Source organism: Misgurnus anguillicaudatus, chromosome 2, assembly GCF_027580225.2.
Source record: "Misgurnus anguillicaudatus chromosome 2, ASM2758022v2, whole genome shotgun sequence".
NCBI classification, from domain to species: Eukaryota; Metazoa; Chordata; class Actinopteri; order Cypriniformes; family Cobitidae; genus Misgurnus; species Misgurnus anguillicaudatus.
This window is the reverse complement of record NC_073338.2, coordinates 16,617,246-16,638,978: the sequence shown is the minus strand read 5'-3', so window position 1 is coordinate 16,638,978 and position 21,733 is coordinate 16,617,246. Positions and strand designations below refer to the sequence as shown.

General features: G+C 37.3%; 2 protein-coding genes across 3 annotated transcripts in view; both read left to right on the top strand.

The window, feature by feature from the left end:
• LOC129441882 (uncharacterized) overlaps window positions 1-21,733 on the top strand; it is a 429,034-nt gene that overhangs the window by 352,917 nt on the left and 54,384 nt on the right. The gene's annotated exons all lie outside the window — the stretch shown is intronic.
• The window catches only part of LOC141368958 (NLR family CARD domain-containing protein 3-like), an 85,942-nt gene that overhangs the window by 26,544 nt on the left and 37,665 nt on the right, over window positions 1-21,733 (top strand). For both annotated transcript variants that reach the window (XM_073873812.1, XM_073873802.1), the window contains exons 4-6: window positions 3,031-3,088; window positions 8,700-8,904; window positions 10,421-12,170. In XM_073873812.1, the coding sequence (XP_073729913.1) occupies window positions 3,031-3,088; window positions 8,700-8,904; window positions 10,421-12,170 (2,013 nt within the window). The remainder of the gene's footprint in view (window positions 1-3,030; window positions 3,089-8,699; window positions 8,905-10,420; window positions 12,171-21,733) is intronic.

The following is a 21,733-nucleotide window of genomic DNA, read 5'->3' as shown; positions in this document are numbered from 1 at the left end:
AGTAAATCACTTCATATGTCTGACGGTTTCGAGGAGTAAATCACTTCATATGTCTGACGGTTTAGAGGAGTAAATCACTTCATCTGTTTGACGGTTTAGAGGAGTAAATCACTTCATATGTCTGTCGGTTTAGAGGAGTAAATCACTTCATATGTCTGTTGGTTTAGAGGAGTAAATTACTTCATATGTCTGATGGTTTAGAGGAGTAAATGACTTCATCTGTCTGACGGTTTAGTGGAGTAAATCACTTCATCTGTCTGACGGTTTAGAGGAGTAAATCACTTCATCGGTCTGTCGGTTTAGAGGAGTAAATCACTTCATTAGTCTGATGGTTTAGAGGAGTAAATCACTTCATCTGTCTGACGGTTTAGAGGAGTAAATCACTTCATCGGTCTGTCGGTTTAGAGGAGTAAATCACTTCATTAGTCTGATGGTTTAGAGGAGTAAATCACTTCATATGTCTGACGGTTTAGAGGAGTAAATCACTTCATGTCTGTCGGTTTAGAGGAGTAAATCACTTCATATCCCAGCTAGAAATAAAAAGTTCCAAGAACGCTCCCTGAAAGCCCCCGAATGTTCCCAAAAACATTCTGCCAACGTTAAAAGCGGCTAGTTTTTTTTAAGTTCTAGGAACGTTTCTGTTGTCTGAACGTTCGAGTAATGTTACATTTTACCATTTTAAACGTTATGACAATGTCATGTTTTAATGTTCAAACTGTTTAAAACAACAGCTGTTTATTATATTGACTTGTTTAATTGTTATGTAAATGATAGAGAAACATTGCATTTTATTATTTTATAAAACATTACCTCTGTACGCAGCAAATACATTGCTGTAGAAAACTCAATTCACTTACTAGGTTTAGATGTTGATGTTTGTTTCATTTTAAGTCACCCTTATTGTGATTAGTGTTTGTTTTAGTTGGTCTCTTGACACTTGACTTTTTGCTTGCTAGTTTTTTCCTGATTGTGTTAACTTTGTGTTAATGCACCACATTTGTTATGAACATGCCAAGTTAATAGTGTTATTCTGTGGTTGTTGGTACATAATGGTAAAGATCATCACCTAATTCATTTACTAATCAAAACTTTATTTTCTGTCAAAAATGTTATTGAGATCCAGCACTTTCACAGCAGTTTGTCATTAAGGAGTTTTAGAAACCCTGGACAAAAAACATCCGCCGTATAACTGGGATGCACAAACACCAAGAACCAGACCACGAATCTCAACCATGGCGACAATCAAATGAAAAACTTCATGCTGCAATGCATGCTGGGTATTAACAAATTACAAACCTCATTCAGGACTCCCAGCATGCACTGCAGCATGGATAAATAAGGATTTTTTTTAACAATTTTAATTGTCACCATGGTTGAGATTCATAGTCTGATTCTTGATGTTTGGGCATCCCAACTATACAGCAGATATTTTTTGTCCAAAGTTTCTGAAACTCCTTAATGACAAACTGCTGTGAAAGAGTTGGATCTAATATACAATATTGGCAGAAAATAAACTTTTGCTTAGTAAAAACTTTTCATAACAAATGTGGTGCATTACCACAAAGTTAACACAACCAGGAAAAAACTTGTAGGCAAAAAGTCAAGTGTCAAGAGACCAACTAAAACAAACACGAATCACAATAAGGGTGACTTAAAATGAAACATCAACATCTAAACCTAGTAAGTGAATTGAGTTTTCTACAGCAATATATTTACTGAACATTCAGAAATAATGTTTTCTAAAATAATAAAATGCAATGTTTCTCTATCATTTACATAACAATCAAACAAGTCAATATAATAAACAGCTGTTGTTTTAAACATTGTGTGAACATTAAAACATGACATTGTCATAACGTTTAAAAATGGTAAAATGTAACATTACTCTAACGTTCAGACAACAGAAACGTTCCTAGAACTTAAAAAAAACTAGCCGCTTTTAACGTTGGCAGAATGTTTTTGGGAACATTCGGGAACTTTCAGGGAACGTTCTTAGAACTTTTTATTTCTAGCTGGGATGTCTGACGGTTTCGAGGAGTAAATCACTTCATATGTCTGACGGTTTAGAGGAGTAAATCACTTCATCTGTTTGACGGTTTAGAGGAGTAAATCACTTCATATGTCTGTCGGTTTAGAGGAGTAAATCACTTCATATGTCTGTTGGTTTAGAGGAGTAAATTACTTCATATGTCTGATGGTTTAGAGGAGTAAATGACTTCATCTGTCTGACGGTTTAGTGGAGTAAATCACTTCATCGGTCTGTCGGTTTAGAGGAGTAAATCACTTCATTAGTCTGATGGTTTAGAGGAGTAAATCACTTCATCTGTTTGACGGTTTAGAGGAGTAAATCACTTCATGTCTGTCGGTTTAGAGGAGTAAATCACTTCATATGTCTGACGGTTTCGAGGAGTAAATCACTTCATATGTCTGACGGTTTAGAGGAGTAAATCACTTCATCTGTTTGACGGTTTAGAGGAGTAAATCACTTCATATGTCTGTCGGTTTAGAGGAGTAAATCACTTCATATGTCTGTTGGTTTAGAGGAGTAAATTACTTCATATGTCTGATGGTTTAGAGGAGTAAATGACTTCATCTGTCTGACGGTTTAGTGGAGTAAATCACTTCATCTGTCTGACGGTTTAGAGGAGTAAATCACTTCATCGGTCTGTCGGTTTAGAGGAGTAAATCACTTCATTAGTCTGATGGTTTAGAGGAGTAAATCACTTCATCTGTCTGACGGTTTAGAGGAGTAAATCACTTCATCGGTCTGTCGGTTTAGAGGAGTAAATCACTTCATTAGTCTGATGGTTTAGAGGAGTATATCACATCATCAGTTTGTATTCACCTGTACATTCAGTGTGCTGTAATACTACTGACACATAAACACATTCATACAGTTGTTTACTGTTCTGTATTTTTTTCCATTGTACTTTTCTACTTTCCTAGTGTCTGAATTTCCTTACATATAATTGAATAAATATAAAAATATATAAATACATAATTTAAGAATTTAATTTGTTTAAATTACAGTAAAATGAGAGTTGGATCAACATCTTTCGACAAGAAGCAAATGGATTCTGTTTTCCAGGTAGGATTGGTTATGTATGTTTTCTTACAAACCTCTCTGTCAACTGTTTATGTTTTACCCTGGAGTCAGTCAAAACATGGAGTTCCCAGCTAGAAATTAAAAGTTCTAAGAACGTTCCCTGAAAGTTCCCAATGTTCCCAAAAACATTCTGCCAACGTTAAAAGTGTTGTCTGAACGTTAGAGTAATGTTACATTTTACAATTTTTAAACGTTATGACAATGTCATGTTTTAATGTTTACACAATGTTTAAAACAACAACTGTTTATTATATTGACTTGTTTAATTGTTATGTAAATGATAGAGAAACATTGCTTTTTATTATTTTAGAAAAAATTATTTCTGAATGTTCAGTAAATATATTGCTGTAGAAAACTCAATTCACTTATTAGGTTTAGATGTTGATGTTTTGTTTAATTTAAAGTCACCCTTATTGTGATTAGTGTTTGTTTTAGTTGGACTCTTGACACCTGACTTTTTGCTTGTTATTTCTTTCCTGGTTGTGTTAACTTTGTGTTAATGCACCACATTTGTTATGAACATGCCAAGTTAATAGTGTTATTCTGCGGTTGTTGGTACATAATGGTAAAGATCATCACCTAATTAATTTACTAATCAAAAGTTCATCCTCTGTCAAAAATGTAAATGAGATCCAGCACCTTCACAGCAGTTTCACGAGTTCACACAAATAATTCTGAACAGGGTTATTAATATGCGTATTTGGCGTGCTGTCCGAGGAGAGGGCTCCGAGCTCGTTAATGGCCTGAGCCCGGAGCGCCTCCTGGCGGGGAGAGGGTTTCGGGCTCGGCCTTAGGCCCGAACCCAGAATAATCCCCCCTGTTCTGGTTAGTAAGGTGACTAGGCAAATCGTGCGGAGAAGGGGAGGTGGAGGGATGCTGAAACTATCAAGGAATGAGGGTGAGTTGATTTTCAGTCTATATAGGTTGATGCCGATCAGGTGCAGACCTGATTGCTGATGGTCGACAGCTGGTCATAGTTACAAGGTAATTAGGTTGATTATTTGAACGTGCTCCTCCCGAACTTTGTTAATAAAACATCATTTGTCATTAAGGAGTTTTAGAAACTTTGGACAAAAAATATCCGCTGTATGATTGGGATGCACAAACATCAAGAATCAGAGTATGAATCTCAATCATGGTGACAATTAAATAAAAAACTTCATGCTGCAATGTATGCTGGGTATTAACAAATTACAAATCTCATTCAGGACTGCCAGCATGCACTGCAGCATGGATAAATAAGGATTTTTTTAACAATTTTATTTGTCACCATGGTTGAGATTCATAGTCTGATTCTTGAGGTTTGTTCATCCCAATTATACAGCGGATATTTTTGTCTAAAGTTTCTAAAACTCCTTAATGACAAACTGCTGTGAAAAAGCTGGATCTAATACACATTATTGACTGAAAATAAACTTTTGATTAGTAAATTAATTAGGTGATGATCCCCACCACCATGCACCAACAACCACAGAAACACACCAACAACTTTTCATAACAAACGTGGTGCATTAACACAAAGTTAACACAACCAGGGATAAAAATTAGCAAGCAAAAAGTCAAGTGTCAAGAGTCCAACTAAAACAAACATTAATCACAATAAGGGTTACTTAAAATGAAACAAAACATCAACATCTAAACCTAATAAGTGAATTGTGTTTTTTACAGCAATATATTTACTGAACATTCAGAAATAATGTTTTACAAAATAACAAAATGCAATGCTTCTCCATCACCCACACAACAACCAAACAAGTCAATACAACAAACAGTTGTTGTCACAAACATTGTGCGAGCACCAAAACATGACACTGCCATAACGTTTAAAAATGGCAAAATGCAACATCCCTCCAACGTCCAGACAACAGAAACGTTACTAGAACTTAAAAAAAACTGGACACTTTTAACGTTGGCAGAATGTTTTTGGGAACATTGGGAACTTTCAAGGAACGTTCTTAGAACTTTTTATTTCTAGCTGGGTTACTTCATTATAAAATAAGTAATTATTAAAAGAGTATAAAGAATTGAAACACATTCATACAGCAAAATGAAACTGCTGTCATCAAAATCTTGTGTTATATAGCATAAGAACATTTACATTACATCTTTTGTGAGGTTATCAACAAGGTGTTGCTCATTTTGGTGACTGCAGTGTTCAGGATGGGGTGTATGTACTGTAAGTGCAGAGCCAATGGCTGTTTTGTTTGCAAAGTCATTTATAAAGAGTTAGAACCAAAAACTGCTAATCACTACCTCAGTCAAAAATGATATCATGATATCATATTAACTAAATAATTATAATAACTGGGTGCTCTCAGCACATATTATATGAATAGAGCATAGAATGTTAATTTACAAGAAAACATGTAAGAGACGCACTTCACATAATTTTAAATCAAATATTTCATTCATTCAAAGCACATTTTGAATCATGGGCGAGTGAATTTGTTACATCATATTTACTATTTTTACTTACACTTTGCTTGTAGCTTGATTCCCTAAATCAAGTCGTATCGGGGGAGGAGCGAGTCACGGGCAAGCAACACACACTAACCCACTATCGCTGGATAACTTATAAATTACTACATGTTCATTATCATTTACATGATATGCACTTACAAGTCGATTTCCAACGCAAAACATAAGCAGTCATACTGCAAAAGAGTAAGTTGGTGACACGATTTGCAACCGGATCATGAACTTACCCTTTTTTGAGACTTTACATTTGTTTAGCATGAGGATTACAACTCTTAATCTGTGTTAATAAATCACAAACATGACATACTGTTACCCCCCAGTGTTTCCGTTACATGCATTCTGCCGTGGCGGGCCGTCACGCCTAAAACATTTCCGCCACATCTGCGGTTTTGTCTAGAAGGGATACAGCAAACGAAATCTCGGATGAGCACTGTTTTATCCTCCTTCAACCAAACCTAACTCTTAACACAACATTTCACCAGATTTAGGGTGTATTTGTTTCTCATTTAGCCAGAGCCGCTGTTTTCATCCTAATCATACCTCCAAATCCTAAACTTTTCGGCATTTTCTGTATCCCTTCTAGACAAAACCCACGGCGGCTGGATTCACGTTGTTCACTCATTTATAAATAAATTTTCTAAAATATCATAATTTTCACCAGGGGTTTAGTTTCATGCGCAAATAGATTTAAATCAACAGAACATGCCCAGATAGCAAAATTGCTGTGGCCCAGATCTGGCTCACATCTGACACTTTCATATGGCCCACCTTCGGCCTGGAATGATGGCACTCGAGCGGTCCACCCCTCTTTTCCAAAAAGCAAGCCATAGAAATTCCACATGTCAGCCAAGCACAACGCAAATAATGCAGATCTGGCCCAAATTTGGGTATTAGTCTATTAAAATTCTGGCCTAGATTCGGCCCACATCTATCATCTTTCTCTGGCCCGAAACATTTGTCTGGATTTTTGCATCTTTGGCCATTGGATTTTTTCGGCATAGAATAAATGTTTTTGACATTATTTTGATTACTGTGTGCGGATTTTTCTTCTCTTTATTGTTCTAATTTTTGGATTCACGCACCGGTGTTACCACCACATTGGACTAGAGGCGCGGACGCCATCCCTCTATATCTGGCCCACACCTGGCATGGATTAATGGCACTTGTTTGGTCCACTCCTGGGGTCTGTTCTTTGTAAGTGGATAACTCGTTTAGCTGGATTTGATTGTTGACGATTTGGCTTGATCTCTGATTATTTGTTTCTTCAAAGCTCATCCTAGAGTTGCTGTCATAGCAACCGGTCCGTAAGATTAAACCTGCTCAGGAGCAGGCTTATTTCATGTAAACAAGATTAGTTTGTACCTTTTTAAGTGGAGGTGATACGGAAAGTCTGATGCAGTCATGTATTCTCCATTATACGAGCGTAATCTGCGTAAGATGCACGACGAAAAGCTTTTCAAATTCAACACGTACCGTAATAAAAAAGATAGATTACATCTTTTAGCTATGTTATTTAAACAAATATATTTTTTCTGTACTGTGCGACTTGTTTTTGTTTAACATATTTCATTATTATTCTTAAACGAATGACAAGACAAACATGTAGGGTGATTTTATGTATGTACAAAATAGCTTTAACTGGGTTTACAAATTCAGCGTCATAAAAAGTTCACAACCTTCCATCAATAGCTTGCGCACTGCAGGGGTTAAAAAATGTAACAACTGGCCAATCACAACGTGGCTGATCAGTGTTTCTACTGCCGATAGGTTTTGCCTTTTCTTGTAGTGCACGAACACGCAGTGATCTCAGATTATTCAATCCTGCGGGCATTCAAAGAACCGGATAAGGGAGATCATAATAAGCGAGATCTGAACATCTCGGATATCTCATTTGATCTCGGATGTATTAAGCGACGTACGAAGAACGAACCCCTGTCTGCGACATGCACGTAGGAGTTTTCCTTACTCAAACATGTTCTGAGGGCAGAAAGAATGTGATTGGTTCACAAAACGACCAATCAAAATGCTCGTTACTGGTTTAAGCCCTCAGCGGAGCCTCCAAGGCAGCTTCTGCAGTGAAGCAGTTTGAGCTCACCGTTGGTCGGATGAGTGGCGCAGATATGGTAGGATAGGAATGTGACTTAAACGTTTCGAGCATTTAAGTGACGCGTTTTCGCGTGTCCGTGGCACGACTTTCTTTTTCGTGCCAGTTTCACGTATTGGTTACTCAATTGTTTTTCCTGTTTTCTTACCATTGTCAGGGTCACAGTCTTTATGTCAAACAGGCCGGGTGTGGAATAAAATTGCTGCTGATGTCAGATCACTGGTCGTGTGATCTGTCAATCACTACAAATGCAGATTATCAAACAGGACTGTGCACGACTGTAACGCTAGACACAAGCATGGGCTTGCAAACAACATTAAAACTACAATGAAAGATGCAAACAAAGCTATATAGTAAAACATATTTTTAAGAAAATACATTTTAGTACAAACATAGAAAAGCAATAGGCTTTAAGTATAAGAAAAAGTAAATGACAGCATGAATTTATAAAAAATACATGTTTACAGAAGCCTATATTTTACATTAAAAAAAAGATGTACATTTGTGTTCTGCCACCACAGCTGGAACAAATCCTAGAGCAAACACTGCCCACTTTAATTATGCAGTTCATTGCAGGCTGTAATCTAAATTACATATATACCCTAGTTTGTATAAAAGGTATTTGATATGCTTTTGGTACAATTGGCTTTATTCCAAGATATTCAGAAAGGAAACATTTGTAAAGAGTATTGGCAGAAGAGACGTTATATGTAAAAGGAGATGATTTGGGCATGTATTATGAGCATTTTCAACTGTTGAGCATTTACTACTTTATTTTAAAATAATCAAGTTTCATTAATATTAGAAAAAGGTTAAGAACAAAATTGTGTGTGTGCACTTTCATTCAGTGTTTATGTAGCTGAACTGGTAGAGCACTGCTTTAGCTGCACAAAGATCCCCAGGGATCCCCAGTGAATACACATACTGATTAAACCAGATAATTTGTTCCATTCGAAAAATTTTGCGCATGCATAAAAGTGAAAAAAATCTCTGTTTGAACAATGATTTCAGGAACTGGAAAATAAAATCATCTTTCTGATAAGGAGTGAGCTGAAGATCTTCAAGAGACTACTGAGTCCAGATGATCCAGCAAGCTCTGAGAGAGAAGAGGAGGATGATAAACATCAGAGCAGAGTCAGAGAGGGACTTCTGAAAATCACACTCCACGTCCTAAAGAAGATGAAGCACACAGACCTTGCTAACAAACTACAGACCAGTAAGAGCTCAAATTAATGTGACTGTTATATCACTTTACATTCAAAATGCTTTGAGTCTTCTCTGTCTGTCAATCAGTTAACGTTGAGTGACGCTTGGGGTTTGACTTAAGGAGCCCAGTCGCCTTTGATCTTAGTTAATTAGAGGCATTAGGTGTGCTTAATGCAGCACCGCAAGAACCAACAGGCGGATGACATAACAGATAAATCACATCTGTAACCGATTTGCCTCATAAATGGGCACACAAAAATGAAATATAATTAAGAATTTATATTTTTTGAAGAGCCAAACTTTCTCTGTTTGTTTACTATTATTAGTTCTTATTTGTGATTTTTTTTTCCGCAGAATTTATATGTTGTTGTCTCTGAAACAAAAACATATTTTAAGCGACATATTAAAAATTTTACAGAAAATGTCAAGTCCATTAGACTGTTATTGCTCAGGTGTATAAGGAGCCATTTTCTGGGTGGGAGTATGTAAACACTGGAGTTGGGAAACATTGATCTATGGTTTCAGCTGTTTCTTTTTATTCTGCACAGTGAAGTGTGAGGAGTTCCCCTGGGTACTGTATGTCAACAGCAAGGGAACATTTGTACTCACAAGTTTTGTTCTGCAGTAAACATCGGGCTTGTCTAACTTTACTCCCATTGCGGGTTGGCCAGGGCATATCCTCCAGGGTGTCGCATTGTCTTTGGCACTAGCAAATGGTGCTTTTATAAAAGACATCTGTAGAGTGGTGGGCTGGGGTATCTCATAATGGAAACGTTTGTCCAAGTCAGATTCCCACTTTGGTAAACCTTGGATGCCTGTAATTCTCCAGCACTCATCAAAAGCTTATTCAGTGGAGGAATTGCACTACCCAATACTCCTGGGCCCCTTCTGCCCATTTTAATGTGACCTCATGTATGTTGGCTCAGTGTTCTGTATCAGCTAATGCTCAAGTGGTAATTTCCACTATTCAGGTTTTCTGATAAGTAAAGTCAGTGTCTTTGCTTTGCCATTTAATCATTTTATAAAACATGAAATAAGAGCATGTGATGTAAATTTTGAAAGTGAAGATTCCTGAAATCCACTTTCCAATTCTAAGCATCTGTTAAAGGAATAGTTCAGCCAAGAATTTAATTTAGCCCATATTTAGCTCACCCTTAAGCCATCATAGTTGTATAAACATGGTTTGAGTTATTAAATAGCATCCTTACTCTGGCTTTCTAACAGCATTGGATAGTGTCCAGTTTTTAAAGCCCAAAAAGTGCACCCGTCCATTAAAAAATAACCCTTGTGGTTATTAAATGTCTTAGCAAAACAGTGGGGGGAAAACATATATTTTGAACTTAATATACCGTGGCTGTGTGCACGTTCACAAGAGAGTTGTAGTCATCAGGCAAAAGGCTGACCTCGGATCCAATGTTACAAAAACCAATAACTTTAGGAAACTTAATAATCTTTTATAACATTAAAAAATTCTCAGTTGATTCATATATTTGATTCATGTCTTGATTTCTCTTTTTTCACAACAGAACTTGCTCCTTTGTGTTTAAAAAAACATAAATCCAGATTAAAAGAGAAATTCCAGAGAATTAATGAAGGAATATCAAAACATGGAAGCTCAACACTTATGAATGAGATCTACACAGAGCTTTACATCACAGAGGGAGGGAGCGGAGAGATCAATAATGAACATGAGGTGAGACAGATTGAGACAACATCCAGAAAATTACAGACAGAAGAAACACCAATCAAATGTAATGACATCTTTAAAGACAAACACATCAGAACTGTGCTGACTAAAGGAGTCGCTGGAATTGGAAAAACCGTCTCTGTACAGAAGTTCATACTGGACTGGGCTGAAGAGAAAGCAAATCAGGATCTTCACTTCATATTTCCACTTCCTTTCAGAGAGCTGAATCTCATAAAACAAGAAAATATCAGTCTGATGGATCTTCTTCATCAGTTCTTCAAAGATACAAAAGAACTGAGATCAACAGACTTTGATGACTACAAGGTTTTGTTTATCTTTGATGGTCTGGATGAGTGTCGACTTCCTCTAGATTTCTCAAACAATCAGAGTTTGTTTGATGTAAATGAATCAGCATCAGTGGATGTTCTGCTGACAAACCTCATCAAGGGGAATCTGATTCCTTCTGCTCTGATCTGGATAACATCACGACCAGCAGCAGCCAATCAGATTCCTCCTCAGTGTATTGACCAGATCACAGATGTACGAGGATTCAATGATCCTCAGAAGGACGAGTATTTCAGGAAGAGAATAAATGATGAGAGTCTGGCTAAGAGAATCCTCACACACATCAAATCATCCAGAAGTTTGTACATCATGTGTCACATCCCAGTCTTCTGTTGGATTACAGCCACTGTTCTAGAGAGAATGTTGAGTGAATCAGAGAGTAAAGCAGAGATCCCCAAGACTCTCACACAAATGTTCACACACTTCCTGATCTTTCAGACCAAACTGAAGAGTCAGAAGTATGATGGGAAATGTGAGGTAGATCTTCAGCAGGCTAGAGAGAGTCTTCATTCACTGGGAAACCTGGCTTTTCAACAGCTGGAGGAAGGGAATCTGATCTTTTATGAGGAGGATCTGAGAAAGTCTGGCATTGATGTCAAAGAAGCTTCAGTGTATTCAGGAGTTTGTACTCAGATCTTCAGAGAGGAGTCTGGACTTTACATGGGAAAGGTTTACAGCTTTGTTCATCTGAGCATTCAGGAGTTTCTTGCTGCTTTATTTGTGTTTCTTTCATTTTCTTTACAAACATCAGGACTCTTTGGCTGGTTCAGATCAAATATGAGTGATTTACTGAAGAGTGAAGTGGACAAGGCCTTACAGAGTGAGAACGGACATCTGGATCTTTACCTCAGATTCCTTCTGGGTCTCTCATTGAAGTCCAGTCAGATGATCTTAAGAGATCTGATGATACAGACAGGAAGCTCTGACAGCAGACAGGAAATAGTTGAATACATTAAGATGAAGATCAGAGAGAATCCCTCACCAGAGAAAACCATCAATTTGTTTCACTGTCTGAATGAACTGAATGATCAATCTCTAGTGCAGGAAGTCCAAACATATCTGAACAGAGGAGATGATTTTAGTTTAACTGGAGTCAAACTCTCTCCTGCTCAGTGGTCTGCTCTTGCATTTGTGTTACTGAACACAGAAAAGGATCTGGATGAGTTTCTACTGAAGAAATATGATCGATCAGATGAATGTCTTATGAGACTCCTGCCAGTGATCAAAGCATCCAGAAAAGCTGAGTGAGTCATACTTTATAACTGCATTTTAATCTCAACACTAAATATTAGTTCAGGATATGTTTGCATATGCTAGATTACAAACAGTTTTGTTATTTTACACATTTTGATGTTGTGAAATAATTAAGTGATAAATGAAGTTATGATTGAGCATTAGCGATGATACCTGCTGTTAACTAGCAGAATTAATAAATATAAACAAGAACAGAAAAAAGAGAAAAGACAAGCAGAAATACAACAGCAACAACTGACGTACAGTCACACTTAGATGGACATCAACTTGAAATAACAGGACACATTAAATCTTTTAAACAAACACCATTACCCTCTTCACTCATTATTTATATTTACATCAAAATAGCTCTTATTTTAAATGAAGGTTTTTAAAAAACTAGCTAAAGTAGCTCTAATTTATGTTTGTTTTATTGAAAATAAGTTTTTGATAGGAGTGATTCCTTTAGATAGGCACTTGACCCCTTATTTTCAAGCTATTTCTTAAAGCTCTCGTTTTTCCTGTGTTTTTGAAGCTATTGTGTTTATGGTTTGTAATATAACAGGTGTTTATGTTTTGTGTGTAAAAAAAGTTTACCCATCTGTATACTGCTGATTTCACAGTCCAGAGGTGATTCTAGGGTTAGAGCTTTAGGGGTGCTGAGCACCCAATGAGCTCCACTGCCCCCACCCACCCTTTTTTGACACAAAAACAAAAAGTATGTCTATTGTAAAATAACTTTATAATTTTAACTTTGGTTCAACTAGCTCCAAAATCCAGATTTTTTTGGAGACCTTTCAGGCATAAAAACGGGTCAGGGATGGAAAAGGTGAGAAGGATATTACCCCTCTAGGGGGGTCCGAGGGCATGGTCCCCCGTAAGAAATTTTTTAAAATGACATATTTTTAAACATCAATCTGATGAATATTGAGATGCATTTTTTGCCAACCTTGCCACTTACTTGTTTTTCCGCCTAGAATGCAAGTAAATGCTTCTTTAAGCGCTTTTATATTTTAAAGAAACCCGCAAATTAAAAGGAAATGACGCAATTTACGTGTATATTTACAGCTGGTCTATTCGCACTGGATTAGTATTACCTGAAGTAATTTCTCCGGACCTTTTTACAGAAGGTAAAAGTCCCCGTAATCTTTACTGACATTGTTCGTTATGATTACTGACATGGAGCATTCGGACAGGACTAAAATCACTGAGAAGCTCTGATAAAAATTGCTTTACCCCACCTCCCTATGTAAAACTAATCCCGTCCGAATAGTACTTTTGATTAATGGTTGATGTAGGGAGGTAGACCGAAGTGGATGAAACAAAACCGCTGGATCTTGTCGTTGCGAAGTCTTCTGTAATGACCGTGTAAACCGGTTAGATCCAAATGCTGGTTTTATTGAAGAGAATCAGAGGCAATCCAAAATCAGTAGTCAATAATCCAGGCGTGTGTCAGGGCAGGCAGAGAACAATCACAAAATACGAAAAACCGACACATATCAAAACACAAGGCAGAACAGAGAAACTGGATGAATACGCTCAGAACTGTAGACAAGGCTAACAAGACTTCACAGTGTGAGTGTGTGTGAGAATGGTTTAAATAGTCCAGGTGATTACAAACAGGAAACAGGTGTGGTGAGGAACTGGGCGGGCAAGGGATGATGGGTAATGTAGTCCGGATAGTGACAGATGAGAGACACCTGTGTAGGCCAGCAGAGAGAGACAATCTGGCTCTCATAACACATAAAGGCACAAGTTATCATAGAATTAATGTAGAATTTTTTTCCCAGTTCTAGGATGACAAAACAATTATATTTTTTTCGTGTTATTACATTGGACACAATTACCACACCGGCAATTTGATTTTGTAATGGACTAATAATTCTCTGTGAAGGACTGTGAACCTGAAACCGAGCATGTACTAGATGGTCTTTTAAATTCTTAGCTCGTTTGTACACTATCAATGGAGGATTTTGGAAAATAGAACTAAGCTCAGGATCAGATGACAAAAGATGCCAATGTTTTTTGAAAATAGATCTAATTAAGTAAGATTTGTCTGAATGAGTTGTAATGAAAGTGAACAAATGTTTCTTAACCTTTTTAGTCCTCTTCTTTAATAGTTGAGCATGTGTATTATGAAGAGTAGTATCAAATACTTCATCAATCCATTCTGCAGGATATCCTCTTTCTAGGAATTTAATTTTCATTGTCATTGACTTCCCAATAAAATCTGTATCAGAGTGACAAATCCTTCTTAATCTATAGAACTGACTCTTGGGCAAACCCCTCATAAAATGAGGTAGGGTGAAAGCTAGTCGCGAGTAACAATAGCTGCGTTTACATGGACATTTGTAATCCGTTTAAATGATCAATCTGAACTAGAAAATGCATTTCCGGAGGAACTGCAAAAGTGTGCTTGCTCTGGTGCCACCGATTTAGATTGTGCATCCTCACATGGGAGACCCTAATTTATGTACAGAGTTTGGTTTCAATTCATGAAAGTGTTCCTGAGATATAAACTACTTCCTGTTTGGCGGCGTAAAATTTTTGAAAAAAAATTGTTCTTTTGATGTTGTGCATCCTCACATTGGAGATTCAAATTCATGTACAAAGTTTGGTTTCAATACATGAAAGCGTTCCTGAGATATAAACTACTTCCTGTTTGGCGGCGTAAAATTTTAGAAAAAAAATTGTTCTTTTGATGTTGTGCATCCTCACATTGGAGACCCAAGTTCATGTACAAAGTTTGGTTTCAATACGTTAAAGCGTTCCTGAGATATAAACTACTTCCTGTTTGGCGGCGTAAAATTTTAGAAAAAAAAAATTATTTTGATGTTGTGCATCCTCACATTGGAGACCCAAATTCATGTACAAAGTTTGGTTTCAATACGTTAAAGCGTTTCTGAGGTATAAACTACTTCCTGTTTGGTGGCGTAAAATTTTAGAAAAAAATTTTTTTCTTTTGATGTTGTGCATCCTCACATTGGAGACCCAAATTCATGTACAAAGTTTGGTTTCAATACGTTAAAGCGTTCCTGAGGTATAAACTACTTCCTGTTTGGCGGCGTAACATTTTAGAAAAAAATGTGTTCTTTTGATGTTGTGCATCCTCAGATTGGAGACCCAAGTTCATGTACAAAGTTTGGTTTCAATACGTGAAAGCGTTCCTGAGATATAAACTACTTCCTGTTTGGCGGCGTAAAATTTTAGAAAAAAAATTTTTCTTTTGATGTTGTGCATCCTCACATTGGAGACCCAAATTCATGTACAAAGTTTGGTTTCAATACACGAAAGCGTTCCTGAGATATAAACTACTTCCTGTTTGGCGGCGTAAAATTTTATAAAAAAATTTTTCTTTTGATGTTGTGCATCCTCACATTGGAGACCCAATTTCATGTACAAAGTTTGGTTTCAATACGTTAAAGCGTTCCTGAGATATAAACTATTTCCTGTTTTGGCGGCGTCGACGCACATATAGTTTGGGCTGTGACGGGCAAACGCTTCCGTAAATCAAAAATCCTTCTAGTAACTTTTGTGAGGCTTGGTCCAAGGATTGTGTACGTGGAATTTCGTGAAGTTTGGACAAAATTTGTGACCTGTGAAACTTTTTTAAGGTTTTGTGTTCTATCCAATATGGCGGACGAACGACATGGATCTGTGACGTCATCTTCTCAAGCAACTTACACCGGTACTGCCCGAACATTTTAAAGTTTGAACGGTGTCTCTGTGTCAAACGGTCTAGTCGCTAGAGCTGGCCAAAAAAATCTACCCGGGAAAAATAATAAAAAAGATAATAATAAAACTTAAGAAGAACAATAAGTGTGCTTTTGCAAGCACACTTAATAATAATAATAATAACTAGAAAATGCATTTCCGGAGGAACTGCAAAAGTGTGCTTGCTCTGGTGCCGGCGATTTAGTTTGTGCATCGTCACATTGAAGTCCCAAGTTCATGTACAAAGTTTGGTTTCAATACGTGAAAGCGTTCCTGAGATATAAACTACTTCCTGTTTGGCGACGTAAAAGTTTAGGGGAAAAAAAATGTTCTTTTGATGTTGTGCATCCTCACAATGGAGACCCAAATTCATGTACAAAGTTTGGTTTCAATACGTTAAAGCGTTCCAGAGGTATAAACTACTTCCTGTTTGGCGGCATAAAATTTTAGAAAAAAATGTGTTCTTTTGATGCTGTGCACCCTCACATTGGAGACCCAAGTTCATGTACAAAGTTTGGTTTCAACACGTTAAAGCGTTCCTGAGATATAAACTACTTCCTGTTTGGCGACGTAAAATTTTAGGAATTTTTTTTTTCTTTTGATGTTGTGCATCCTCACACTGGAGACCCAAATTCATGTACAAAATTTGGTTTCAATACACGAAAGCGTTCCTGAGATATAAACTACTTCCTGTTTGGCGGCGTAAAATTTTAGAAAAAAATTGTTCTTTTGATGTTGTGCATCCTCACATTGGAGACCCAAGTTCATGTACAAAGTTTGGTTTCAATACGTTAAAGCGTTCCTGAGATATAAACTACTTCCTGTTTGCCGGCGTAAAATTTTTGAAAAAAAAAAGTTATTCTGATGTTGTGCATCCTCACATTAGAGATCCAAATTCATGTACAAAGTTTGGTTTCAATACGTGAAAGCGTTCCTGAGATATAAACTACTTCCTGTTTTGGCGGCGTCGACGCACATTTAGTTTGGGCTGCAGACATCCCAAGTCTCCCGGAAGTTCCGGGAGTCTCCCGCATTTTGATAGCGGCTCCCTGATGCCCGCAAATTAGTTAAAATCTCCCGGAATCTAGAGCGAGCAAGAATGAGTAGCACGCGCACGGCAGAGAGGGAGGGGGAGACCTTGCGTGTGTGTGCTAGTGTGCCTCATTAAGCGCATGTAAGACAGAGAGCATCCTGATTGGCCTGTTTCGGAAAATCAACCAATCAATTGTCAGTGTGGGCGGGCTTTTATCTCTTCTCCGGACATAGATATATACAGTTCTCCCGAAGGTGAGTTCAACAAGTTTAATATCATGTGCATATTTTTCAGGCTGGCTACTAGTTGCCATGGCTACATGAAAACAACAAACTCCTTAGACCTGCTTAAGGTTGCAATAGAATATAAATAAAACAGTTTATATAAATATTATAAGCAGCTTATATAAATAGTAAAAGTGATCTACATATTGTAAAATTATTAACAAATAATTGGGTAACACTTTACAATAAGGTTCATTAGCTAACATTAGTTTACTACATTAGTTAACATATAATAATGAACTGCATTTATAAAGCATTTTTTATCTTTGTTAATGTTAATTTAAACATTTACTAATACATTATTCAAATCTTGTTAACATTAGTTAATGCACTGTGAACTAACACGAACAAACCATGAACAGCTGTATTTTTATTAACTAACGTTAACAAAGATTAGCAAATACAGTAACAAATGTACTGCTCATGGTTAGTTCATGTTAGTTAATACATTAACTAATGTTAACAAATGAGACCTAGTAAAGTGTTACCAATAATTGCATAGGCCTCTAGAAATTAATATTATGCTTTTATATCTTGAAATGTCATATCCTTGTCCTCCTTAATTTTTTTATTTTTTTTGGGGGGGGGGGGTAGGGGGCTTCGGGATACCTCCCTGAAATGACTTTTTGCAGGTTGGGATGTCTGGGGCTGTGACGGGCAAACACTTCCGAAAATCAAAAATCCTTCTAGTAACTTTTGCAAGCACACTTAATAATAAAACTTAAGAAGAACAATAAGTGTGCTTTTGCAAGCACACTTAATAACTAGAAAATGCGCTTCCGGAGGAACCGCAAAAGTGTGCTTGCTCTGGTGCGGTCACTAACGTGATTTGTGAAATGTAAAATTTTTGAATGTTTTTTATCTTGTGCATCCTCGCATTGCAGTCCCAAGTTCATGTACAAAGTTTGGTTTCAATACGTGAAAGCATTCATGAGACACACACACACACACACACACACATTCTGGTTTCCATGTTTTGTGGTGACATTCCATAGACGTAATGCATTTTATACCACACAAACTGTATATTCTATTCCCCTTACCTACCCCATTTCCTAATCCCAACCATCACAGAAACCTTTCTGATACTTCACATTCTCAATAAACATCATTCTGTTTGATTTATTAACATGTTTCCTCATGGGGACATCAAAATGTCCCCACAAGGTCACAAAAACACTGGTATTCCTATCTTTATGGGGACAATTGGTCCCCACAACGTGATAATTACCAGGCACACACACACACACACACACACACACACACACACACACACACACACACACACACACACACACACACACACACACACACAGTATATACAGTGACCTCCATAAGTATCAAAACAGTTTGCTGTGGAGACCAGAAATTGATAAGATGAATATCAGTATGTCAGAAGTACACAATGTCACATTTTATTAAAGGCGGAGTCCATGATGTTTGAAAGCCAATGTTGATATTTGAAATCACCTAAACAAACACGCCCTTACCCCAATAGAATCTGGACCTTCTGTTGATAGACCCGCCCCACACATACGCATTGATTGGCTATAAGTGTGTTTTGGTAGTCGGCCAGTCTCCTTTTCCAAAGCGTTTTTCAAACATCGTGGACTCCGCCTTTAACATTTGTTTATGTTTCAACACATACATGCTTTAACAACAAAAAATAACAGCATTTAAAGCTGATTTATGTGTGTTGTACCCAAATGCACATAAGTGTATCAAACTGATCCTACACATTTATTGCTTTTCATGTGTGAACAATTAATGCATCATGACATAGTTCATCACTTCAACACTTCTGAGTCAATGGTCTCAAAATGCCCACATTAGATAGGAGTATTAAAATACAAATGTGTTGTTCAATTGAGTTGGAATATTGTCTATGGTGAAACAGGTAAAAAGTTTATGTGACAGATTCTGTACTGTATCATGTTCACCTTTTAATGTTTAGACATTTCTTGACTCCACAGCAAACAGAGATATTTTGCCTGTATTTTCCTAATACGTATGAAGGGCAACATACACAAACAGTACAGAAAAAAGAATACAAATAAAGAATAGACAAGCATTTCAAATCAACAAATTAACTCTAGTCTCAATGTTAATGTAGCTTAAAGCTGAAATATCAGACATGACTGACAAGTTTTGCATTCACTATGTATAAAGTTAGAAATGTCCTAAGATGGTCTGAGGACATCAACAGTTTACACTTACATGATACAAACTGATTTTAGACAAAATTCATGTTTTTTTTTGTTGTGAATCTCATGTTACGTGTGTTGTGAGAAGCACTTACATCATACAGTACAGTATACAGCGAATCAGACGTCAATCATCAATGGATTTTCTTCAATCTGTGCTACAATGCTTTATGGAGGCTGCGCACTTTTAACTGTGTTTGACGAAGAATATGTCACGCGTATATAATGGCGGGACATGTGTGAAGTTTTGCTTTTAGTTAAAAGATTGGTAAATTTATATCCACATCATCCAACACTGTTTACGTTCTGCGCGTTTCTAACGTTACATAGGCTAGTAAAACAGCCATTTGCTTTGTAAAGAATCGACTCAAAAGACTCATTTATTTGCAATACATTGTAAGGAATCGACTCAAACTAGTAATTAACACGCCAATGGTCCAGAAACACAAGACAGCACTTTAAAAATAAAATACACATTTAGTAATTAATTAAAATACAGTACCGAAGAGACACCGCACAGTGTAACGAAGTAAAAGTATAATTTATTTGTTTCCACCTCGGAAAGGCAACTTGAGTCGAGAAGGGCACAGTTGCCTGGGCAACTTAAGCAACCCCCCTCCCCCCCGTGCACGTCCATGATCACATGCATCGTCAATCCAGAATTATTTAAACCATAAACAATGTAGCTGTCATAGAGCCAACGCCGAACCGATCGCGGCTATAAGCACTGCCCGTTGGGCGAGGACGCCCCACTCACGCTTTACAAACTAATACGTTAACAATGTATTACATTGATGAAAAGGGGAATTAAACTTGTCATGCCATATATCACTGAAATAAAATAAAGGGTTTAAAAGATGTCTGAATGTCTTCCTACCTGTATATGTGACAGTGAAACTGCACGTTCTCCAGGAGCTCGCGTTGATTCATAACCGTTCAGAATGTAAAATCCATTTGCACAAACGTATATGAGAAATATTAGTATCAAATAATGCTCAATATATAGTTTTTAAATACCGTATTCACACAGTCAGGCTGCGTCCGAAACCGCATACTGTATAGTTAATAAGATGAAGTTTACGATTCTAAAAATATGTATCCAGGACTCCGTTGTCCATATACGATAAGAAGCTTGGGTGTCAGTCGAGCCTGCTGCGTCCAGGCTCGCAGCAGAGTCTGAGGCCGCCGCCTCTTCTCCGGGCTTCTCTGCTTTCCGTTCCTCCAGCTTCAGGTCTTCGCTGTATTGTGGCTCTTAAAGGAACACCCGATTCTTTCAACAGTTCTTCGAAATCCATTTTAACCTTAAAACTACATTCCGCCATTATTATTACAACTTTTCCACGGAGCAATAGCCTGTTAGCTTAGCTTCTAAAGATGGCTGACACACTATCTTTACATTCTGTGTGAAACCACTTTTGAACGTAAACGCTGCCCTCTAGTGGTAAAGTCTAATTGAAATTTAATTGAAATTTTATTTTTACATAGTGTTTTATTGGACATTTTAAAGTGAAAATAACATAATATAGACATGTTACTGCAATGTTTTTTTTTATCTTGGGCATCTTCACATTGGAGTCAAGAGTTAATATAAAAAAATTGGTTAATAAATGTTACAGACATATTGAGATATGAACTACTTCCTGTTTGGCGACTACGCCAGAGGTATATTTTGGGCTGTTATGGGCAAATGCTTCCGAAAATCAAAAATCCTTCTAGTAACTTTTGTGAGGCTTGGTCCAAGGATTGTGTACGTGGAATTTCATGAAGTTTCGACAAAATTTGTGACCTGTGAAACTTTTTTAAGGTTTTGTGTTCTATCCAATATGGTGGAAGAACGACATGGATCTGTGACTTCATCTTCTCAAGCAACTTACACCGGTACTGGCCGAACAAGTTTGAACGGTGTCTCTGCGTCAAACGGTCTGGTCGCTAGAGCTGACACAAAAAATCTACCCGGGAATAATAATAATAATAATAATAACTAGAAAATGCACTTCCGGAGGAACCGCAAAAGTGTGCTTGCTCTGGGGCCTCATTTATAAACGTTGCGTACGCACAAAAGAAGGCGTACGCCACTCTCTACGCAATAGTTGTCATTTATAAAAAGCAAACTTGACGGGAAAGTGTGCTGTCCGTCACGCAAGCTCTGACCCAGGCGTACGCACAAAAACGGGTGAAATGAGAAATGGCGACACCGTCGGCAGATGGAAGAAACACGTGAAAGTGAAAGTGAAAATGACAACACTGCCTCTCATAAATAACATGAAGACTTCACAAAGCAAGTCTTACAATTAACAGCCTACACGAACACCCGTTTGATCGATCAGCAGTGAAAAAAA